The 22,138-nt window shown below is 41.2% G+C and overlaps 1 protein-coding gene across 1 annotated transcript; it reads right to left on the bottom strand.

The window, feature by feature from the left end:
• Positions 1–13,140: 13,140 nt before the first annotated feature.
• On the bottom strand, positions 13,141–14,547 carry Ldoc1 (LDOC1 regulator of NFKB signaling). The gene has a single exon (XM_045140393.1). It carries the CDS (start codon positions 14,375–14,377, stop codon positions 13,940–13,942), a length of 438 nt encoding a protein of 145 aa, XP_044996328.1. The 5' UTR covers positions 14,378–14,547; the 3' UTR covers positions 13,141–13,939.
• Between the last annotated feature and the right edge of the window lie 7,591 nt (positions 14,548–22,138).

Genomic DNA, 22,138 nt, shown 5'->3' with positions numbered 1-22,138 from the left:
AAAACTTATGGGACACAATGAAGGCAGTCCTTGGGGGAAAATTCATAGCACTCAATGCCTTCATAAAAAAGACAGAAAGATCCCAAATTAATAACCTAACCATTCACCTAAAGGCACTGATAGAAACAAGAAAAATCTAACCCAAGGAGCTCCAGAAGGAAAGAAATAATTAAAATCAGAGCAGAAATTAATGTATTGGAAACCAAGGAAAGAATTAAGACAATTGACAAAACAAAGAGCTGGTTCTTTGAAAAAAATAACAAGATTGCTGGCCAATCTGATGAAGCAAAAAAGAAGAAGCTTCAAATTAACAAAATTCAAAATGAAAAAGGAGAGATCACAACAGACATAAGTGAAATTGGGAGAATCATCAGGACCTATTTGAAAAACCTCTACTCCACAAAACTGGATAAGGTGGAGGAGATGGATAAATTCCTGGATGTATACCATCTATCAAAGCTAAACTCAGAGCAGATTAATCACCTCAATGAACCCATCACACTCATGGATATTGAAAAAGTAATAAAAAACCTCCCAAAAAAGAAGAGTCCATGACCAGATGACTTCTCAGCTGAATTCTATCAGACCTTCATGGAAGAACTCAAACCAAACTTCCTAAGACTGTACCACACAAATGAAGAACAGGGAACACTACCCAACTACTTTTATGAAGCTAGTGTCACCCTAATTCCAAAACCAGGCAGAGATGCCACAAGAAAAGAAAACTACTGGCCTATTTCCCTAATGAACTTAGATGCAAAGATCCTGAACAAAGTCCTTGGAAACCAAATCCAACAACACATCAAAAGTATTATCCACCTTGACCAAGTGAGATTCATCCCAGGAACACAAGGGTGGTTCAACAAATGGAAATCTGTTAATGTAATACACCACATAAACAAGGTTAAACAAAAAAACCACATGATCATTTTGATATATGCAGAAAAGGCCTTCGACAAGATACAACATCACTTCATAGTCAAAAGATTGGAGAGAATTGGCATGGTTTGAACATACCTTAACATAATAAAGGCAATATACAAAGCTCCGAAGGCTCGAATAATACTTAATGGAGAGAGACTAGAGGAATTCCCATTAAGATAAGGAACAAGACAGGGTTGTCCTCTCTCACCTCTGCTTTTCAATATAGTACTGGAAGTCCTAGCTCAAACAATAAGACAGGAGAAGGAAATAAAAGGGATACAATTTGGAAAGAAGAAGTTAAGTTAGCTCTGTTTGCTGATGACATGATTGTATATGTAAGAGACCCGAGAGACTCCATCCCCAAAACTCCTGAAGGTGATTAAATCCTATTGCAAAGTAGCAGGATACAATATTGATGCACAAAAATCAGTAGCATTTCTATATGTAAATGACAAAGATACAGAGAAAGAAATAAGGGACATAGTCCCATTTTCAATAGCAACAAAAATAAAATAAAATACCTTGGAATAACGTTAACAAAGGAAGTGAAAGATATATACAATGTAAACATAAAAACACTCAAAAAAGAATTTGAGGAGGACGTGAGAAAATGGAAAGACCTCCTATGCTCCTGGATAAGCAGAATTAACATTGTGAAGATGACAATCCTACCAAAGGCAATATATAGATTTAAAGCAATTCCAAATAAATCCCTAAAGTGTTCTTCACAGAGATAGAAAAAATGATCTCAAATTTCATATGGAAAGGCAGAAGGCCTTGCATATCCATACATATCCTCAGCAAAAGAAATACCTGTGGTGGCATCATCATACTTGATCTAATGCTATATTACAAAGCCATAGTAATAAAAACAGCATGGTACTGGCATAAAAACAGTATAGACCAATGGAATAGAGTTGAAGACATGGATTTTGGATCAAGCAACTTTAGCTACTTGATATTCGACCAAGACCCAAACAATATAGGCTGGAAAAAAGACAGCATCTTCAACAAATGGTGGAGGAAAAACTGGATAACCACATGCAGGAAACTGAAACTTGATCCACACATTTCACCATGCACTACACTCAAATCCAAATGGATCAAAGACATCAATATAAGACCAGAAACTCGAATACTACTAGAAGAAAAATTAGGAAGTACTTTCCATGATATAGGAATGGAAAAACACTTCCTGAACAAAACCCGAATAGCTCAAGGTCTTAAACAGTCACTCAACCAATGGGATCACATGAAGCTGAAGAGTTTCTTTACAGACAAGCATACAATAAGCAAAGCCAATAGATAACCCACAGAATGGGAGAAAACATTTGTGGGTTATCCAACTGATAGAGGCCTAATCTCTAGAATCTACAAAGAACTCAAAAATCTAAACAGTAAGAATTCAAACACCCCACTCACAAAATGGGGCAAAGAGCAGTCAGTTCACCAAGGAAGAAATACAACTGGCAAACACACACTTAAGAAAATTTTCATCATCCCTAATCATTAGAGAAATGAAAATTAAAACAACTATGAGATTCCACCTTACCCCAATAAGGTAGCAAACCTCAAAACTTCAAATGAAAATAAATGCTGGTGAGGATGTGGAGAAGTAGGAACACTCATCCACTGCTGGTGGGAATGTAGGATGGTACAACCTCTTTGGAAAACTATATGGAGACTCCTTAAAATGCTGACTAGAGAGATACCAACAAACCCAGTTATTCCCTTACTGGGCATCTACCCTAAAACCTTCAAACCACAAGCCAGAGACATTTGCTCAAGCATGTTTGTAGTGGCTCAATTCGTAATACCTAAGAGCTGGAATCAATCAAGATGTCCATCACTAGAAGCATGGATAACTAAGATGTGGTATATCTACACAATGGAATTCTATACAGCAGTAAGAAAAAATGACACAAAGAAATTTGAGGAAAAATGGTTGAACCTGGAACAGATCATTCTCAGTGAACTTACCCAATCACAGAAAAAAAAAAATCGCCAGATAGTCTCACTCATCTACAGCACCTAACCTGAATCTACCCAAGATGCCTTACATACCCAGCAAGCATCTCATGGACTAGATACTAGGATGGATGGGGAGGGAGGGGAGAGCATTGAAGGGGCGGGAAACACTAATCTAGACCCAAATGGCAATGGTACCATAAAATTCTCCTTCCTGAAAGGAAGACCAAATGGCTGAACCTTCCCCAGGCCCCTACAGGAAACACCTGAACCACAAGACATTGGAGAGGGTAGGATCAAGACTAACTTATATCTTCTACACCTTCCATCCCTCCCTCTCCCTATCCCTCTCTCTTTCTCTCCTCTCTAACTCTTGAATATTAGTTATATTTTTCCTCATTTTCTTAGTGGGCACTGACCTGTAACTCCCAGTACCAGCATGGGGCTATCACCCACAATGAGCTTTTGATCAGAGAAACCTACAAGGTTTCCTAAAAGAATGACAGATTTCTGTCAGAGTACTTGATGACACACCAAAGGTTAATGGTAAGACTCTATTGTTGAAGACACCATATGCAGCTGACACGTAAAATGGAACAGCATGGCTGGAGGCCAGGAGAGAGCCAGTCCCCAGACAGTCAGCGTGTCTAGTGCCAGAAGGTGCTACATGGGCGACTGAAGGAAATGACCAATATCTGTCCAAGCAATTCATGGTCCAACCTACTTAGCAGCTAATAACCTGTTGTGATGCCCACACTAGTGCAATAGTGGCACACAGCCATGGTGGTGAACCAACTGCTCTTGATTTGGCTAACTGATCCCCTCAGTGGTAAGGGACCCATTTCTGGAGCTGAGAAACAAGTCAGAACCATATCCAAATATAAGCCCATTCTCCAATATCAACTACCTTCAATCGTGGGCTACAAGAGGGCCTACACCTATTCCACTCTCTAAAAAAAAAGTAAGGGTTATCTCATTTGTCCTGGTGCTAACATAGTCTCCACTGGAGAATCTGCTTCTATTTTTTAGATAGATGCATATCCTAAGGAGAGAGCCACCCCATCATACCTCCAAAGGGCTATAGCTGAAACTAAGGAAAATTGGCAAAACAAGCAAGGGTGCTGTTTTCCTGATGAACTGGATACCAGCACAAGGGGGAAGGAGACCAACACAGAGAAAAATCAACTCATACCAAATCAGAGAGCCAGAGCCCCAGAGGCCCCCAACACCTTATCATTGAAGCAGACCATAAATGAACCCAACATGGCTCAGGGAAATTTTGTGGAAGAGGGGCGGAAAGAATGTCAGAGCCAAATGTTGGGTCATTATATGCAGAGACATTTATCGTACCAATAACTGTGGGCTAACTCCACAATGCAAGACCCATTTACCTCAACAAGGAGGGACCAATGGGGAGGGGTAGGTCGTGGATGAGCCTATAATGGTACCAAACTGCCTGTATTTGCTGAATTGGAAACTAATAAAAAATAAAAATATATAAAAAAACAAATAAAATGATGATCTCAGACTTCTATAAAACAACACTCAATGCTAACAGGTAGTGGAACAATGAAAGTGAAGGTAGTTTAACCGACATATTCTATTCGATGCCACTGGCATTCATGTTCAAAAAATGTGGAGGATATACTTCCCAGGTTTTATTCTTAAGAAGTGACTAGAATGTGGTGCTGGAAATTTAGCTCAGGGGTACAGTGATTTCCTAGTAAGTTTAAGGCTCTGGGTTTTATCCTCAGCACCAAAAATTTAAAACAAATACAGTGAAATAAGAACAAGTTGGGCTGGAGAGATGGCTTAGCACTTAGGCGCTTGCCTGTGAAGCCTAAGGACCCTGGTTCGAGGCTCGGTTCCCCAGGACCCACGTTAGCCAGATGCACAAGGGGGCGCACGCGTCTGGAGTTCGTTTGCAGTGGCTGGAAGCCCTGGCTCGCCCATTCTCTCTCCCTCTATTTGTCTCTCTGTCTGTCACTCTCAAATAAATAAATAAAAAATGAACAAAAAAAATTTAAAAAAAGAACAAGTTGGCAAATGGTCACAATGGTATTGTTTAATAAACGTATCTAGTATGTTAAGATTGAAACAAATGTGAAGATCATAGCCACGGAGAATGTATGTTATAAATGTTAACATAGGGCTGGAGAGATGGCTCAGTTTATAAGAGTAGTTGCCACAAGCATGACGACCTGAGAGGGCCTGAGAATACCCAAGATCAATACCACAGTTTCCTCAGAAACAGCTGGCCACGGCCCCAAACATTTGTTATCCAAGTCTCATAGGGAGCAAAGAATGGAGAAACATTAGGCCTGGCTAAAACCACAGCTATGTGTGCAGAGAAAGACTTCATCTCCAGAAACTACCTGATGAGCAATAAAAGAACAACCAATGTTTTCCTCTTAGCTACTTACACATCTGAACATATAGAAGTAACACACTACACATGTGCATACTTACATTCAAAAAATGTTAGCAGAAGTGAAAAAAAAATTGGAAGTTAATGGATGAGCATTAGTGACTATATTGAGCTTTTCACCTTTTTTGGATAAGGATACAGGTATAATGTTCATATTTAAAAAAAAAAATAGAAGTGTATTTTGGGCATGTTCCACTATGGTGGGCACTGTGACTGGTTGTTAAATAGCAAAAGAGCATACCCTAGCCTAGCATGGTGGCACATGCCTTTAATCCCACCACTTGTCAGGCTGAGGTAAGAGAATGGCTGTAAGTTTGAGGCCAGCCTGAGACTAGATAGGTCAGCCTGGGCTAGAGCAAGACCCTACCTTGAAAATCTAATAAAAAAAAAAAAAGAGAGATAGGAGGGCTGGAGAGATGGCTTAGCGGTTAAGCGCTTGCCTGTGAAGCCTAAGGACCCCGGTTCGAGGCTCGGTTCCCCAGGTCCCACGTTAGCCAGATGCACAAGTGGGCGCACGCATCTGGAGTTCGTTTGCAGAGGCTGGAAGCTCTGGCGCGCCCATTCTCTCTCTCTCCCTCTATCTGTCTTTCTCTCTGTGTCTGTTGCTCTCAAATAAAAAAATAAATAATTTTAAAAAAGAGATAGGAAATAAACTTTTACCACCTAAGAAATATCAGCCAAAGGTATGAAAATATTAAGGTAAATCTAGAATCTTTGGAATTCCATAGGACAAATGACTTGGTTTCCTCAATGAATAACTTGTATGGAAACAAAGGGGAGGGAAAAACTTTTAACAATTAACAGAATGTTAAGAGAGTCAGTGTGCTCACTGTTTTTTGTTTGTTTTTGCAATTTTTGTAGGTGTGGTGGTTTAATTCAGGTGTCCCCAATAAACTTACATGGTCTGAATGCTAGGTTCCCAGCTGATAGAGATTTGGAAATTAAAACCTCCTGTAGGCAGTGTGTTGTTGGGGGTGGGTTTATGGGTATTATAGCCAATGTCCCCTTCCTAATGTTTGGCATACTCTCATGTTCCTATTGTCCACCTTATGTGGGCCAGGGGTTGATGTCCACCCTCTGTTCATGCCATTGTTTTCCCCTGCCATTGTGGAGCTTCCCCTCCAGCCTATAAGCCAAAATAAACCTCTTTTCTCCACAAGCTGCTCTTGGTTGGGTGATTTCTACCAGAAATGTGAACCTGACTGCAACAGTAAAGTGGTACTGATGAGTGGAATTGGTGCTAGACACCTGACTGTGTGGCTTTGATCTTTTGGAGCTGATTTTCAAGAGGAATGTGGAAGAATTTGAAACCTTGGCCTAAGAGACGTCTTGCAGTGCTGTAAGTACAGCTTGATGGACTATCCTGGTCAGAGTAGAAAGTTCTGAATGCAGTAAGAACTATGGACCCTGTGGTTGTGCTTATGAGGGTGAGAAAGAGCTTTGCTGGGACTGAGCTAGCAGTTTGTGTGAGGCTGCTGTTATGCCCATGTCCTGGGAAGTTGTGCAGGGTTGCTTTTCGTAGAAATGAACTGGTGTGAGCAGAGGGATATGGCACAGAAAAAAAGGAGGGGTAGACTGCAGCCCATTCAGCTGCAATTGAGAGATTTCAAACTTGGACATTGGGCCAGCTGACCTGCACTTGGGCAACAGGAAGAATGGACTCTTTTGAACGGGCCTGAGTGCTCAAGGAGTGTTCTGTTCTTCAGAGTCTGCTTTATTCTATCCTGGATTAACAAACTGACAACCTATCTGGTATTGTGGAGTATAAGAAATGCAGGAAAGAGAGGGTCATTGAGTTTGCAACATGGTCATGTGTTTTGGAAATGGTCATGGGCAGTGTAAAGCAGGTTTGCTGATTACCTGAATGGAGACACCATGGGGCCATGAGGGTGAACTGTGGATTGCAGTGGAGACCCACTGGAGATGCTGGGACCACAAGATGGCTGCTAAGGAAAGAAGCCCCTGATGAAGTTTTCAAGGACTGTGATTAGCCTAGCTGGAAGGGCAGAATTGGAACTCCAGAGACTTGTTGCTGGTTAGAATTATTGGACTTGGAGATTTGTCACTTACTAGAGTTGTTGGACTTGAAGCTACCTACAGAATTTGATGTTTGCCCTGGTTGTTTTAAATCTTATATTGGCTGAATATTTCTTTGCTATACCCAATGCCATCTTTTGCAGTGTGAATGTTTATTCTGTGCCATAATGGGATTTTTAGAGATATTTTTAGAGATATTTTGGTATTATGGCTCAGCTAAAAGATCTTGAACTATAGGGATGTATGAATATCATTTGAATGAACAAAAACTATGGGGAGTTCTAAAGTTGGATAAATACACTGCATTTCACTTCATGTATGGTTCAGTTTATTGGGGCCAGGGCCATAATGTGGTGTTTTAATTCAGGTGTCGCCCATATACTTAGTTATTCTGAATGCTCGGTTCACAGCTGATGGAAATTTGGGAATTAACACCTCCTGGAGGCAGTGTATTGTTGGGGGGCAGGCTTATGGGTATTGCAGCCAGTGTCCCCTTGCCAGTATTTGGCACTCTCTCCTGTTCCTGTTGTCTACTTTATGTGGGCCAGGGGGTGATGTCCGCCCTCTGCTCATACCATTATTTTCCCCTGCCATCATGGAGCTTCCCCGTGAGCCTCTAAGCCAAAATAAACTTCTTTTTCCCACAAGCTGATCTTGGTTGGGTGGTTTCTACCAGCAATGCAAACCTGGCTGCAACAGTAGGTGTAATGGTATTGCAGTTTTTGTTTTGGAGTCCTTATCTGTTAGAAAACATGCTGAGTTATTGAAAGGTGAATTGATATTTTATGTAAGAGGTTTTGAAATATTTCACCAAAACATCTCAGAAAGGAAAGGGATACATGGAGTTGGACAGATTGCTAAGCAGGTAAGGCACTTGCCTGCAAAGCCTAATTACTCAGGTTCAATCCCCAGTACCCATTTAAGCCAGATGTACAGTGGCATGGCACATACATCTGGGGTTCATTTCCAATGTCTAAAGGCCCTGGTGTGTCCATTCTCTTTTTTTCTCTTCTGTTTCTCTCAGTTTTCAAATAAAAAATTAAATACTAAAATAATACATGAAGCAAAAATGGTGATAATGGGCTGGAGAGATGGCTTAGCAGTTAAGGCATTTGCCTGCAAAGACAATGGACCCAGCTTCAACTCCCCAGAACCCATGTAAGCCAGATGAACAAGTGGGCAAATGTCTCTGGAGTTTGCGGTGGCAGGAGGCCCTGATGTGCCCATTCTGTATCTGTCTCTTTCTTTCTCCTCCTCTCTCTCAGATAAATAAATGAAAAAATTTAAATGGTGAGAACTTTTCAATCCAAGAAATTAGTTGGTGAAAGCTTATTATGTTGTTTTCTCTACTGCCATGTGCATATACATTTTTATGATGTATATTCATCAAATGAACAGTTTCTGCAGGTCCTACATGGCAGCACTTATCAGAATCTAGAGACCAATAAAATCAAAGTCGCCACAATTAATTCAGTTCTGACTTAAATGCAAGTCCCATTGCTTTCTCTTACTGATATGTGTTTTCACCCTAAAACTTTAAATGAAGCACATTACCAGCCTGCGAGATACTTTTGTATCTTCAGATGACTAGATGATTCAGCACTGACTGGCTCATTCAATAAAACTGGCTCTATGAGAATTGGTTAAAATAGATGAATTTTATTATTGTGATTTAATTGTTGAAACCACTGGTCATTTAAGGAGAAGTATTGTGTACATGATTTGAGCAAAATAATAAATTTGTCACTGATCATAACTAAGAAATATGTCTCTGAAGAAACAGAGGGAAGCATAAAAATATCACTAAAGCTGACTATTCTGTAACACCTTTTATGTGCCCTCACACATACCCTCACATTCATGTAGACATATGTGGGTCCCTGGGTCCTCCAGGGCTGGCTGCAATTCCCCTGAAGGCACAATCATGAAAGATTCACTTTTGGGAGACAGTCTCTGTGAACAGCTCGCTTTAATCAATAGGGAAATGGGTTTATAAGCAGTTCAGGGTCCTAAGGGTATTGGGTGTACAAGGTTGCTTGCTGCTGCATAATTAGCATATGGGAACATACATTCCAGCATGTAGACAGTGGTCAAGGGAAGATACATGTTACAGGTGGATGGGCTGTGTAAAGGTGTTGGCTGATACCATATAAGGAGTTTCCTAGGCAACCGGCCAAAGGTCACAGGGTTATGGGCAAAGCCTAAGTCTTATCTGAATGTCCAGGTATCCTATGCTTGGAGAGGGAGTGGCCTTACTTCTTACCAATCTTGGGGTCTGAGATTTTGTCCAGGGGTCCAGACTCACTGTTGGGGGGATCCAGGCTCACTGCAACCCCCGAGGTGGGGGGTGGGAGCTCCCTTACTAGTCTGGTCCCCGAGATGTGACCAGCAGTTCAGGCTGCTATGACCTCTCCATAGCCTGGGGACTTGTGTCAGACAGCTTAGGTTTGCTATATAACCCAGGGCCCTGCCTGTGTCCAACAGACGTACACTTCTGCTTCATTAATAGATCATGCTATGGAGTGCACAATTCCTTCATGCATACTATTACCCAGAGCAGGGTTATAAAAATGTCCCTGGACTTGACAACATTTGAAGACAAAACATCCCAACGGGCAACACAAGAAGGAAAAGTAGTGCAAGGTGAATAATGACATTATCATCCAGAACTATAGGGGACTACTAGCACTGTCAAAGTCCACCAAAGAGGTAATCAACTTTTAGAGTTAACAGAATTATATTGTAGGGAATATACTTGACCTGCTCAACAGTCCAAGCTGCTATTAAACACTTTTAACATTATTGAAGCTAAATCTATATTTCAAATGACAGTTTCCTGTGATGGTTTGATTCAGGTTTCCCCCATAAACTTAGATGTTCTGAAGCTAGGTTTCCAGCTGAAGGAGATTTGGGAATTAATGCCTCCTGGAGGGAGTGTATCGTGGGGGGCGGGCTTATGGGCTTTATAGCCAGTTTCCCCATGCCAGTGTTTGGCACACCCTTCTGTTGCTGTGGTCCATCTTATGTTGGCCAGGGGGTGATGTCCACCCTCTGCTCATGTTGTCGTTTTCCCCTGCCATCATGGTGGAGCTTCCCCTCGAGTCTGCGAGCCAAAATAAACCTCTCTTTCCCACAAGCTGCTCTTGGTTGGGTGATTTCTACCAACAATGTGAACCTGACTGCAACATCTCCTAAGAATAATTAAATGCCACCTTTAAGGAAAACACATTGATCACCTTGAATGATGCAGCCCTATTGCTTTAAGAACCTAGAAACTGTCCTATTTAAGTGCAAGTATACCATTAATTTCATGAAATTTCCTTCTAGTCTGTGCTCTTCCTAAATGTTGAGGTTTTTATTGTTTTCAATAGCCAAAAATAATCAAATATGCAATGTGCATAATTAACATCTATCTTCACATACCATGTTGCAAAGAATGATAGCACTGAATTAAAACGGATGTCCCAAGAGATATTGGTATAGCTAACATTATTCAATGATTGTAAGCCTTTATTAGTATTTTAATTTGTTGTATATTTCCTGTATTTCAATATTAGTACAAAAATGGGAATTGAGGAGCTTCTGTGAGTTGTTTCAGCATATGCTTATCTTTTGACATGCTTATCAGTTCTTCCTTTCTTTTTTCAAGGTTTTTCCATTTCTCATTTCTTAACTAGTACCTGATTTTCTTGTGCAGCCTGCTTCAAGGTAAACAGAATGTCACACTTTTATTTCCTACAGCTCCCAGCATGACCTGCTCTTCCATGATGCATGAAGGGCATCACTTTCCTTTCTTTCTAATTCACCTGCTTACAGCCTCACAGCCATCCACATGCACATATGCTCTGGAAATGCATATTTAGACTACAGAGCTCCTGGATGCTACTCAGATGCTGCCTTGACATGGCATCTTCACCAATCATGGACATTCTCCTTCCCCAGTGTATGTGTTTGCTTGGCATATCTCATGTCCTCAATTGCCACTACAAAAGGGTCACTCCCAGATTTATTGAAAAGTAGATTCTCTTACAGGTCCCACATTATAACTAGTTATCATAACAGCTCTGGCCTAACAAAAGTAAAGTAGAACCATTATGAAGGTAAAGACATTTCACTCACTAGTGTGCCACTGGTTCCTCAGAATATCTGGGCCACACATAATTTGAAATCACTGTTTTTTAATCTCACTGGGTTCTTTGCCTAACTTTCAGATGTTATGTACTACTGTTACACGTTCATCCCTTTATAGTGAGGCTGAAATTGTGATTGCATGACCTCCTTCACACAAGCTGTATCAAAATTTACATCACTCTTCCTAGGATTTTGGTATGTTTTCCAAAGAGGACAGGGGAATTGATAATTGAATTTCAAATCAGGAATAATTATATTCATTCAGCAGCCTTAGAAGCAGCCACCACCAGAACAGCCCAAGGTCTCATTTCCACCCAGGCCTCAGCCTCTTTTCTTGAGTCAGAGTCATTCCCAACCTCATACCTGTCCCCATTCTCCAGAAACCACTGTCCTAACTCCATAAATGACTCCTTCCCTGAATTTTGCCTGTTACTAGGCAAGAACTGTTTATGGCTTCACATCAGATCCCAAAGAGAAATTTTATTTTTGTCATGGTTTCATTTCCATTCTTCCTACTCACTGGGATGGGACAGTTTCCTACTAAGGCCAATCTCAGCTGGAGACCTGCTTCCTGAGGCTTTTCTCCCGAGGCCTGGAAGTAGCAGAGCATACTTACCAAGTGATCACAATGTAACAGGCATAGTTCTAAATGCCAGATGAATAGGATCATTTAATCCATACCTGCAAAATTCCTAATAGGATTACCGGTACCTCTTTTCATCCACATCCTTTATACTAGTTCCAAAATAAAAAGTCCTATCTTTCTCAATGGCAGTATCCACATATAGCATCATCTAAATTAATTATAAATCCTATGGTTGAGGACATTTAGGTGGATACAGGAAACCTTAGATCTCTTTGGTTGATACAAACCACTGAAATGCCTCATTCAAATTTCTTTCTCTGCTTATAACATTTCAGTAACATGATCTTATATAATGGACTCCAAAGTTGTGCAGATTTTTCTCAGAGCCCACCCCTTCATTACCTCTAAAGCCTTCATGCCCTCAGATGTGTCAGCACAGTTCAAACACCATTATTGGGTCTGGTTCAGGAGATATCCAAGCATTTTGCTCATTTCTAAAAGAGTGTAGGAACCACATATAATAATTTTAAGGATGTCTGTACAGACATTATGAACTACAAAGTTTAGTGTATAATTATTATGGGTACAGTTACCCAGACTACAAAATTTAAAATTAGCTTAAGCATCTGACAATTTGCTATGTTGTTTAATGTGTGTCTAAACCCAGCAACTCATCCTAATAAGGACTATGGACTGAGCTTCCCTGCAGTGTTAAGAGAACTTCAATGTGCCCAAGGGGCTACCTGCTGTTTTGGTCTAATTATTAATAGCACTTGTTCATACTCCAAAGCAATCTAGTTCAGGATGGTCGACCTGCTTAGCCACCCCTGTGTATATCACCTTGGAGGTTCCAGAATTCCCCTCCCTGCAAGTCATCAAGGCTTTTAGAAATGTTTTGGTAAGGGAACAATCCAGAATCTCTATAAAGCCTTACAGTAATTTTCTCGTCTATAGCCCAGGGATAACAGTGTGAAATACAAGACTAAATTAGGTTCCCTAATCACAAAGAAAGGAAAATGAGAGAGAAAGAGAACAATGATAGCACTTAACTATTAAAAGACAATTATTTCTATTTTTGTAGTGCTTGATATTTATTGGAAAGTATGCCATTGCTTTTTTCCAGGTAGTACAGAGGAGTTGGGATGAACATCTGGTTTTGTTTTTTTTATTATTTGTCCAAATGTACACATCTGTGAGACTGCTGCAATTTTGAAACAAAAACGACAGTAAAACTGATGCATATGAAGAAAATAAATGTTAATGTTCTAGCTGTCAGGCACATCAGGCTCCTGCAGCCATTTGCTAAGTCACAGGAGTAGGTGGAGAACTAACCAGACTGAATGAATGACCCCCTTCAAGGGTGGGTGAGCTGTCCAAATCAGAGTCTGAAGAGGTGTAGCCAACTTAGGCATCTTCTACTTGGTCCTTATCTCCAAAGGCATGTCTGTTGATGGGATGAGGCGAGTAGCGGTAAGGTCACAGCATGAGTCTCTGGGCAGATGCAGGACTGGCGGTTGAGGTTGAGTTAACGGGGAGCTTAGACAATGGCTGAAGCTCAGAACACAGTTCAGATTAGCAACAGAAGGGTGCTGAGATTGGCCCCAATTGAAGACAAGCTAGGCTTCAGAGCTGGGCCCGGGGCTGGGCCCAGGCCCAACCCCAGCCCCTGCAGCAGTAACTGGAATGCTATTCCTGGAACAAAGACAAGCACTACAAGGAATGGAGTTGAGCACAGAAGGGCAGGGAAGGGGATGGCAGTGCGAAGGGGGAGCGCGGCAGCACAAGAAGTGGCGGGTGGGGGTGGGGTAGGGTGGGGAGGCGGAGGCGTGCAGGGCCCTCCCCCTCTAGGCCAAAGGGGCTCGGGCCTAGTAATCATCCTCTTCATAGTCGTCGTCAGATTCGTCGTCATCCCAGCCAAAACACTGCTTCATCTCATCAAGAAAAGCCCGGTAATCACTTAGGATGGGGCTATCCATCTCGATGTACGGCACCACCCACTCCTCGGCTTCCCCGCTCAAGAGGCTGATTAGGAATGCTACCTTCATGGCGTCGTTGCAGAATCGGTTCTCATTCACGAGCATGTAAGAGGCCGTCTGCACAATGAACTCGGGGAGCCGGGCGCTCTCGCCGTTAAACGTCTCGGGGAAGGGCACCGGACAGCTCGGCGGACGTACCTGACGCAGCAGACTCGCCCTCTCGCACACCAGCAGCCGCAGCTGCTCCATGAGCTGGCTGTTCTCGATGCTCAGGGCGCGGTGCCGCACCAGCAGCGCGTGCAGCAGCAGCACCAGCTCGTCCACCATGGCGACCAGCTTCGTAACGGCCGGGCTCAGTCAGACTCCGCTGCGGTGTACCGTGAGGCCTGGCAGGAAATGCGTGTCCGCGGGAGGCGCGCTGTGACCGGGGGATGTGGGCGGCTCGGGACGCAGGCGGAAACCCCACCCACAAGGTCAGTGTGACGGCCAGCGCGCCGGCGCAGCGCGACGGGGAAAGCGTAGCCGGGGTAGGCAGCTGCCCTGCCGACGTGGGGGCGTGGCCAAGGTGGGTTGGCCTTCTAGAGCGGACAAGGGTGAGGAGGGCGTGGCTAAGGAAAGATTGATGGGGGCGGCGGCGAGTTCCCAAGGCTGGTGGCAAAAGGATAGGTGAAGGGCTCCTAAAGCCCGCCTGGGCAGGGAGCTCAGCAAAGCGCTGTGGCTCAAATGTCACCGAAAGCCAGCCTCTGTCTAGCAAATTTACACAGCACAGAGTTTCTCGGTGAGATGCTTTGTTAACACATTTCCATTTTGTTTAAATTTCATCCAGGAAAATACTGGCACTACTGGTCGCACTTGCTGGAGTCCATTCTTTCAGAGACATGAAAGACCCTTATGGGGCCCTGTCTGTCTTTCATATGAAAGAAACATTAAACAGGAACTTCTTTTTAGTTGAGAAAGAATCCAATATCCATCTCCTTTACAAAATCTAAATTGTTGAAATATAAAACGTTCTGCAATACTGGCATCCAGAAACCATATGCAGGTGTCCTGACTCTACATGTCCTGATGTCTATGCCTTTGTTCTTGGGTAATATTCTGTGCTTAACAAAGAAAAACTGTGTGTTTTAAAATAATCTTGTCTACTTTGAGTGTAGTTAATCAAGTGGTTATTGACAACAGAGTTAAATCCAGGATCCTAGACTCAGTATAGACTATTGACTTGCCTTTTAAAATGCATGCCATTTCTAGTCACATCCACCATTGCTACACTGACTCCAGTCTTCTCACCCAGACTGCTGCAACAAAAACTTTAAGTTTCTCTCCTCTTTCTGCAGCATTTTCTCAATGGAATAGCTACATGAATCTCTTAGAACACAAGTTAGATTCCTATGTGCCCCTGCTCAGAACCCTCCAACCCTTTTCCCTCTTTATCAGAAGAAAACGCAATATCTTGGCCACGATTTACACTTCGGTTCTGCTTTTCCTCCACTCCTTCACAATCCCTGCACTGTTTTAATAACAGAATCCTCCCTGCTGATTCTCACACCTACCAAGTGCTTGTGGCCTCAGAACCTTTGTCTCTTCTATTCATTCTGGCTTATAATATTCTCTCCCCACTTAATTGCATAGCACATTTCCTCAGTGCTTTGAGACATTGCTTTCCTAACTGCCTCATCGATTGATCTCTATCTATGTTCTCTGTCAGGGATTTGTAGCCCTTTGCCCTAGTTCATTTTTCTACATAGTACTCATTATACTAGTGACCACTATATCATACATTGCTTTATATTTCAGCTGCTGCCAGTTTCAAAGGCAAATCAATGCAGCAAGAGGCCTTTCCTTTCCAGCTATTCTATGCATTGTGTTTGCAAACGTGCCTGGCCCAGAGCACTAACTTGCCTTTGAAACTGGTAACAGATGAAAAATCTTAAGGTACAAGTGTTGAGATAAAAATTAAAACTGGGCGGGGCATGGTGGCACATGCCTTTAATCCCACCACTCCGGAGGCAGAGGTAGGAGGATTGACAAGAGATCAAGGCCACCCTGAGACTACATAGTGAATTCCAGGTTAGCCTGGGTTAGAGTGAAACCCTACCTCAAAAAACCAAAAATAAAATAAAATATAAATTACTGGTGGTTGCACAAAGTATCCAAAAAAGCATCCAGTATGTTCTTGGTCTGATTAGAAACCAGTTTCCAGTATGAAATTATGACTAATACAATAAAAAATAGGTTTTGAGGGCTGGAGAGATGGCTTAGTGGTTAAGCGCTTGCCTGTGAAGGCTAAGGACCCTGGTTCGAGGCTCGGTTCCCCAGGTCCCACGTTAGCCAGATGCACAAGGGGGCGCACGCGTCTGGAGTTCGTTTGCAGTGGCTGGAAGCCATGGCTCGCCCATTCTCTCTCTCTCTCTCTATCTGTCTTTCTCTCTGTCTGTCACTCTCAAATAAATAAATAAATAATGAACAAAAAAAAGTTAAAACTCGTTTGGAGTGTCATATAGTTTTTGTTTTGTTTTGTTTTGTTTTTAAAAAGGTTTTGAAAGCAGTACTACTTATCCTTTACAATTGAATTGAATGGTGATCCATGGCAGTGGTAGGCTGGGTCAGAGAAAACTAGCTCATGTATGTAGAGAAGGCAAGATAAGACTGGTGTTAAGTTCATGAGGAAAAAGAGAAGGCAGGACATATGTGAAAGTCCTTGTCATCTCCTGTGTTATGAGATTTCCCATACTAGGCAAGAAGCTTCTTGAGAGCAAACAGGGATCCTTTCTTTCTCATATATCCCTTTTCTATTTCTTCACTGTTTGCTGCATGCTTCATAAATGCCTAGTGGATGGAACAAAAGAGAGAATCATAGTATTAGAAGTTTCTTGTCAGTGTGCCCATCCGCAACTCAGGGTGGAGGGTAAGCTTGGAAAGAGCAGAGACAGTTCACAGCTCTACCTTTCATAATATAGGAAGAGATGCTGGTGGATCTCCTTCTGGAATCCCAACCATCATTCAGGGAAGAGGCATGGAGCCAGGTGATTAATTTGGGTTCTCTCTCACAATTATTCGTATTCAAGGATGAGAACTTTGAAATCTGACCTAAGAATTAAACACTCTCCCATCACTAAGAGCTACTTGTTGGCGGAGACATACCACCATATCAGCCTTTCTGGTTCTAACGCACATACCTTTCTATGAAAAAAAATTAAGTTCTAGATTCCCATGAGACCCACACAAGATTATTCAGATACTACCCTGATCCTCTTCCTACTACCCCGTTCATGAAGACAGTTAGGAGAGAAATCAGACAGGGAATATGCCAGTATTACCACTGAGGGAGCTCTGTGATCTTTGAAGATAGGAAATTGTTCCAAAGTCCTTGGAGTTGACAGTGACTTCCTGAAGCAGTATTTCCCACAGTGAAGTAAGGCAGCTTGGGGCTGTCTCATGGAGGGAAGCAGTCAGGAAGATGTCACTGGTTTCAATGGGCAGGATGTACAGAAATGTAATGATTATGTTCAGCAGCTTACAGATACCATGAAGCGGTCCACTAGAAGCAAAGCCTGTAAGCCATTCACCCTGCGTGTAGCCTTCCTCATTCTTCTTTCTCGTCTCAAGTGACTATATGACTGTTCCTTTAGTCTTTTGTTGTGGCAGTTTCATTCAGGTGTCCCCCATAAACTTAGGTGTTCTGAATGCTAGGTTCCCAACTGAAGGACTGAACTCCTGGAGGGAGTGTGTTGTTGGGGGCCAGCTTATGGGTGTTACAGCTAACTCCTTGTTATTATTTGATACACTCTCCTGTTGCTTTGTCCACATGATGTTGGCCTGGAGGCGATGTCAACCCTCTGCTCATGCCATCGTTTTCCACGGCCACAGTGGAGCTTCTCCTTGAGACTGTAAGCCAAAATTAATCATTTTTCCCCACAAGCTTCTCTTGGTCAGGTGTTTTCTCTTAGCAATGTGAACCTGACTGCAGCATCTGTGAAGATGCTAGGGGCAAAGACAGGTACCCCCTATGACTTATCTCAAGCTAATTAACCTTATCAGAGTAGCTCTGGCTTGGAACATATCAAGCGTAGTCTGGACCCCATCATGTATCAGAAATACAGGCCTAAGGCCAAGAGCGTGATTTTTGTCAATTCTTGCTAGTTCTACGCCCTATGTTTCCAAGGCCTGCAACAGTACTCACTGATACAATGTTTTTAGAGTTCAGGAAAAGTTTATGAACTCCAAAGCTTTGGGGCTTTGTCTATTGTTACAAAGAAACAAAATAAACAGACTTAGAAGGATAGACTATAAACCACTACATTTATTCAGGGGAGTTTATAAATTCAGGGAGGGGGCTATAAAGGGGATATCCACCCACATAGAGGCAAGACCTGGGAACACATTCAGGAAGCTGAGCATGGGAGTGGAGAGAAATGTCAAGGGGGTTTTCCAGGGAAATTAAAAAAGGAGCTAGGGCTTAATAAAACGTGTACATATGCACATGTGTGCACCCACACACACATGGGAATTGAAACAAAAGCATGTAAACTCTTTGCCTTCACATTAAGAAAAAAGCTAGGAGGTGAAATAGTAAGGATCTCTTCCCCCACATCTTAACCCAGCAGGACTAAGATGGGGGGAGATGGTTATCAGAGCAGGGACCTGGTTCAGGCATCAGGAGAGATGAACAGCCAGTAAGAATGCCTTCCTCACCTGGAAATTCCTTCTTTGTAGTTTATTGCAGGTAGGTTTTACCATAAGGCTCAGGTGGGCAAGAGAGAGAGAGAGCTGATTAGTTTTATCTCAGAAGGACAGCCCAAAACCAGACCATCATATCTGAGTAAAGGGCTCTGTCACCGAGGGATAAGACTGAATCAGACACTGAATTTCAGTTGTGTTGAAGAAGACAGAATCACTTCTCTTTACATTCCTCCCCTAGCTGAATATTCATAAAAAGAACTGCCTTGTTCTTCAACACTTAAAAGCAAGACTGCAATATTGTCCTGGAATAGACATCAAAAATGTCATTAAAAGGGCATATATACCATGCATTTCACTAAAATATTTATTCAGAAACCCAAAGAAGCTTGCAAGAGAATACTTGGAAGAGAGACAGATAATGCTACAAAGATCCAGTCAACTTTGAACAGCAAACATTCCCTCCCCTGGAACCATCTTAGACAAGCATACTCAGGGCTGCCTTATATAGTAGTCAAATCTGTAAGGCTAAGGAGACATCTGGCCTAAAGAAAGTGAGGAATGACAGCTTCTCTCCTGCCTTTTACTCTTTCCAGCTTACCAAAGTGCCCAGATATATTTACTACTTATTTTGCATCACTAGATTAATAATCTTAGAGTTGAAATAAATCACAGTAAATAGTATTGGTATATTAAAAGAAAATATTGTAAACATCTCATTATCTTCTGAAAAATAAAATTGAATAGGCTTAAAAAATCAAAATCTGAATGTACCATCTGTTTCTCTTTCCATCCATAATCTCAACCACTCTCTCCTACAATTTCCTGCCCCAGTAACCAGTACTCAAGAGACTCAATTACAATTCTACTCACTTTCTCAGAGGATACAGAATTTTGATGCCAAATAAATACACAGTCCCAGGAAAATTAGCTTTCCATATCTAAATTATGATTTGTATATTAATGGCTCATAATGACTAATTTGTACTGTTTCAAAAATATTATATATATATATATATATTTAGAGAGAGAGTAAATGAATATATATATATATGTAATATATATTATATATAATATATATAATATATAATATATATTATATATATTATATATATTATATATAATATAATATATATATAATAATTTAAAATTTAATGCTGCCAGCAGTTTGTACTGGGATTGTTGTTCTTATTGTTTCTCTTCCCTACTCATTTTAATTCAGTCACATTCATTATTCAAGAGCTGATCCATTTGATTTATTTCTTGTACTTTCCTATATTTTACAAAATACAGGGCATAATATTAAATCTGTTCAGACAGATATTAAGAGATTAGTCTGCTATAATACATTTGCCTGTTTTGTTTAAAACATTTCCCTTTCATAGTGGCTACTTACTTTAATGTAGATTCAATTTTCCATGAGACAGATTTACCTGGTATTTTAAACACAACAATTTTTTTTTTTTGCTTATCAGTGAAGAAGTATAAACAATTCTTCCTATGATTTGATTTGACAAGTAAAATGCAATACAATAACTTAACATTTATGAAACAAGGCCTCACACACCTGAAAATTCTGGCTTTTCCACTTGGCATACTCTATATCTGCAGCCAGCCCACCTCATAAAACAGAAGGTTATACAGTGGTAATGTGTTGTGAAGTAGTCCAAACTAGACACATGAAGAAAGGGAGGGTATGTGGAGAAGCAGTGATACAACAAACAAGCAGGAGACTGACATTGCCTGCTTGGACTTCCAATCCAGCAAAATAATCACTTAAAAGTGGCTGAGTGAAGGACTCCAACAAAACATACTCAAAACTCAACCCAGGTGAACCTTGAATGAATCCACAGAATCCATAGAAAATGAAATGGCAGTTGCTGTAAGCCACAAAGATTTGAGATGATATACTACATGGAAGTAGAGATCTGATAATGCAGAAATTGAAGATATACTGCATATAAAAAGCATGAATCCTATATAAAATAATATATATGACTTTTTAATCCACAGGCTCACTACTTTTCTGAAATTCTGTATCTGACATTTATAAATTGCAGTCAGGCTGGTAGACAAAGATCTAACCTCTCCCTCATGACTCAGAGCCCATATTTTGAAATCACTCATTTTATCTATCTCACACATCAATACAGCATTTTCACTATGCTGAATCAATCCACACCAAGGTACCAGGAAGCTAGGGAGATCCTTTCCCCAGAGCCCACAAGAATTACATTAAACTCTCCTAAGATGTTGAGCTTTTGTTGTTCCTTTCTCATATATACTCTGAGTAGCCTGTGATACATACACACCAAGAAAGACCAGCTTGTGACTTCCACATACTCTTTATTGACTCCTGACAAAAATGTGAGTTTTGCGGGGTAGGGAATATATATACCTATGTAAAAGAAGTGAAATGCATTTCAGGAAAGCATTATTTAAAAGAGAATTGTTGAAAAGACATCTAGATTCAGCCCTAAAGCTATTGTTTATTAATGCTATTACTTGAGCAAGTTTTTCAATTCTTTTGAGCCCTAATTACCTTACAAATAAGAAGTGCAATAATGGGATCTACATCATAAGACTGCAGTGAAGATCAAGGTATATGTATTATCTGGAAAATAGCAAAGTGCTGTGTGTAGACTGTATATTGTTGTTCACTAGACTGTTGTCATTTACTAGACTTGTTGTGGCCATATTACTACCAACATTTACAATTTATTGTATAGTTACTTCACTTTTGTTATTTTAACCTAGTACCTATAAACTTATTTACAAAGCTTAAACTAAAAAAGTGTTTATTCACTATTGAGTACTTGGAAGAATAAAGTGTTACTTGAATTTTTCTACCCTTAGTTCAATACCTGCTACTATGTTCAGACATCAGAAGATATATGTTTTGGTTTTAATTGATTGATTTTTTTTTTTTGAGAAAAGTCTTGCTGTATACCCCAAGGTAGCCTGAAACTTATAATCTTATTTTTTCAACCTTCCAAATACTGAGATTACCGTTGTGTGCCAACAAGTCTAACAAAACATGCAGCTTTGTGCAGGGGGAGGTATGTCATTTTTTTATTGTTTTTGAGGTGGAGTCTCATGTAGCCCATACTAACATCAAACTCACTATGCAGCTAAAGATGACTTCAAGTTTCTGATCCACCTATCTCCACCTCCATAGTGCTGAGCTTACAGGCATGCACCACAACTCCTGACAAAAAGGCCAACATGTGATAAATATTTTTCATCACTGTAGAGAATAACAGTTCCTCTGGGGGATGCTAGCAGCCTCAAAGACATCTGTCAATCTCAGGAGCTTCTGGGGTCTAGCCTTATCTGAATTAGAGCATCCCTTCTCCTGAGATTCCCTCAACTTTACTACTAACCTCCTTTAGGTTTTTAGTCTCTTCTAGA

Source organism: Jaculus jaculus, chromosome X, assembly GCF_020740685.1.
Source record: "Jaculus jaculus isolate mJacJac1 chromosome X, mJacJac1.mat.Y.cur, whole genome shotgun sequence".
NCBI classification, from domain to species: domain Eukaryota; kingdom Metazoa; phylum Chordata; class Mammalia; order Rodentia; family Dipodidae; genus Jaculus; species Jaculus jaculus.
Note: the sequence above shows the minus strand (reverse complement) of the source record. Positions and strands in the feature narration are given on the sequence as shown.

Bases quoted from the DNA above. Each gene is read 5' to 3' on its own strand.
- Ldoc1 (XM_045140393.1), bottom strand. From the start codon at position 14,377: ATGGTGGACGAGCTGGTGCTGCTGCTGCACGCGCTGCTGGTGCGGCAC.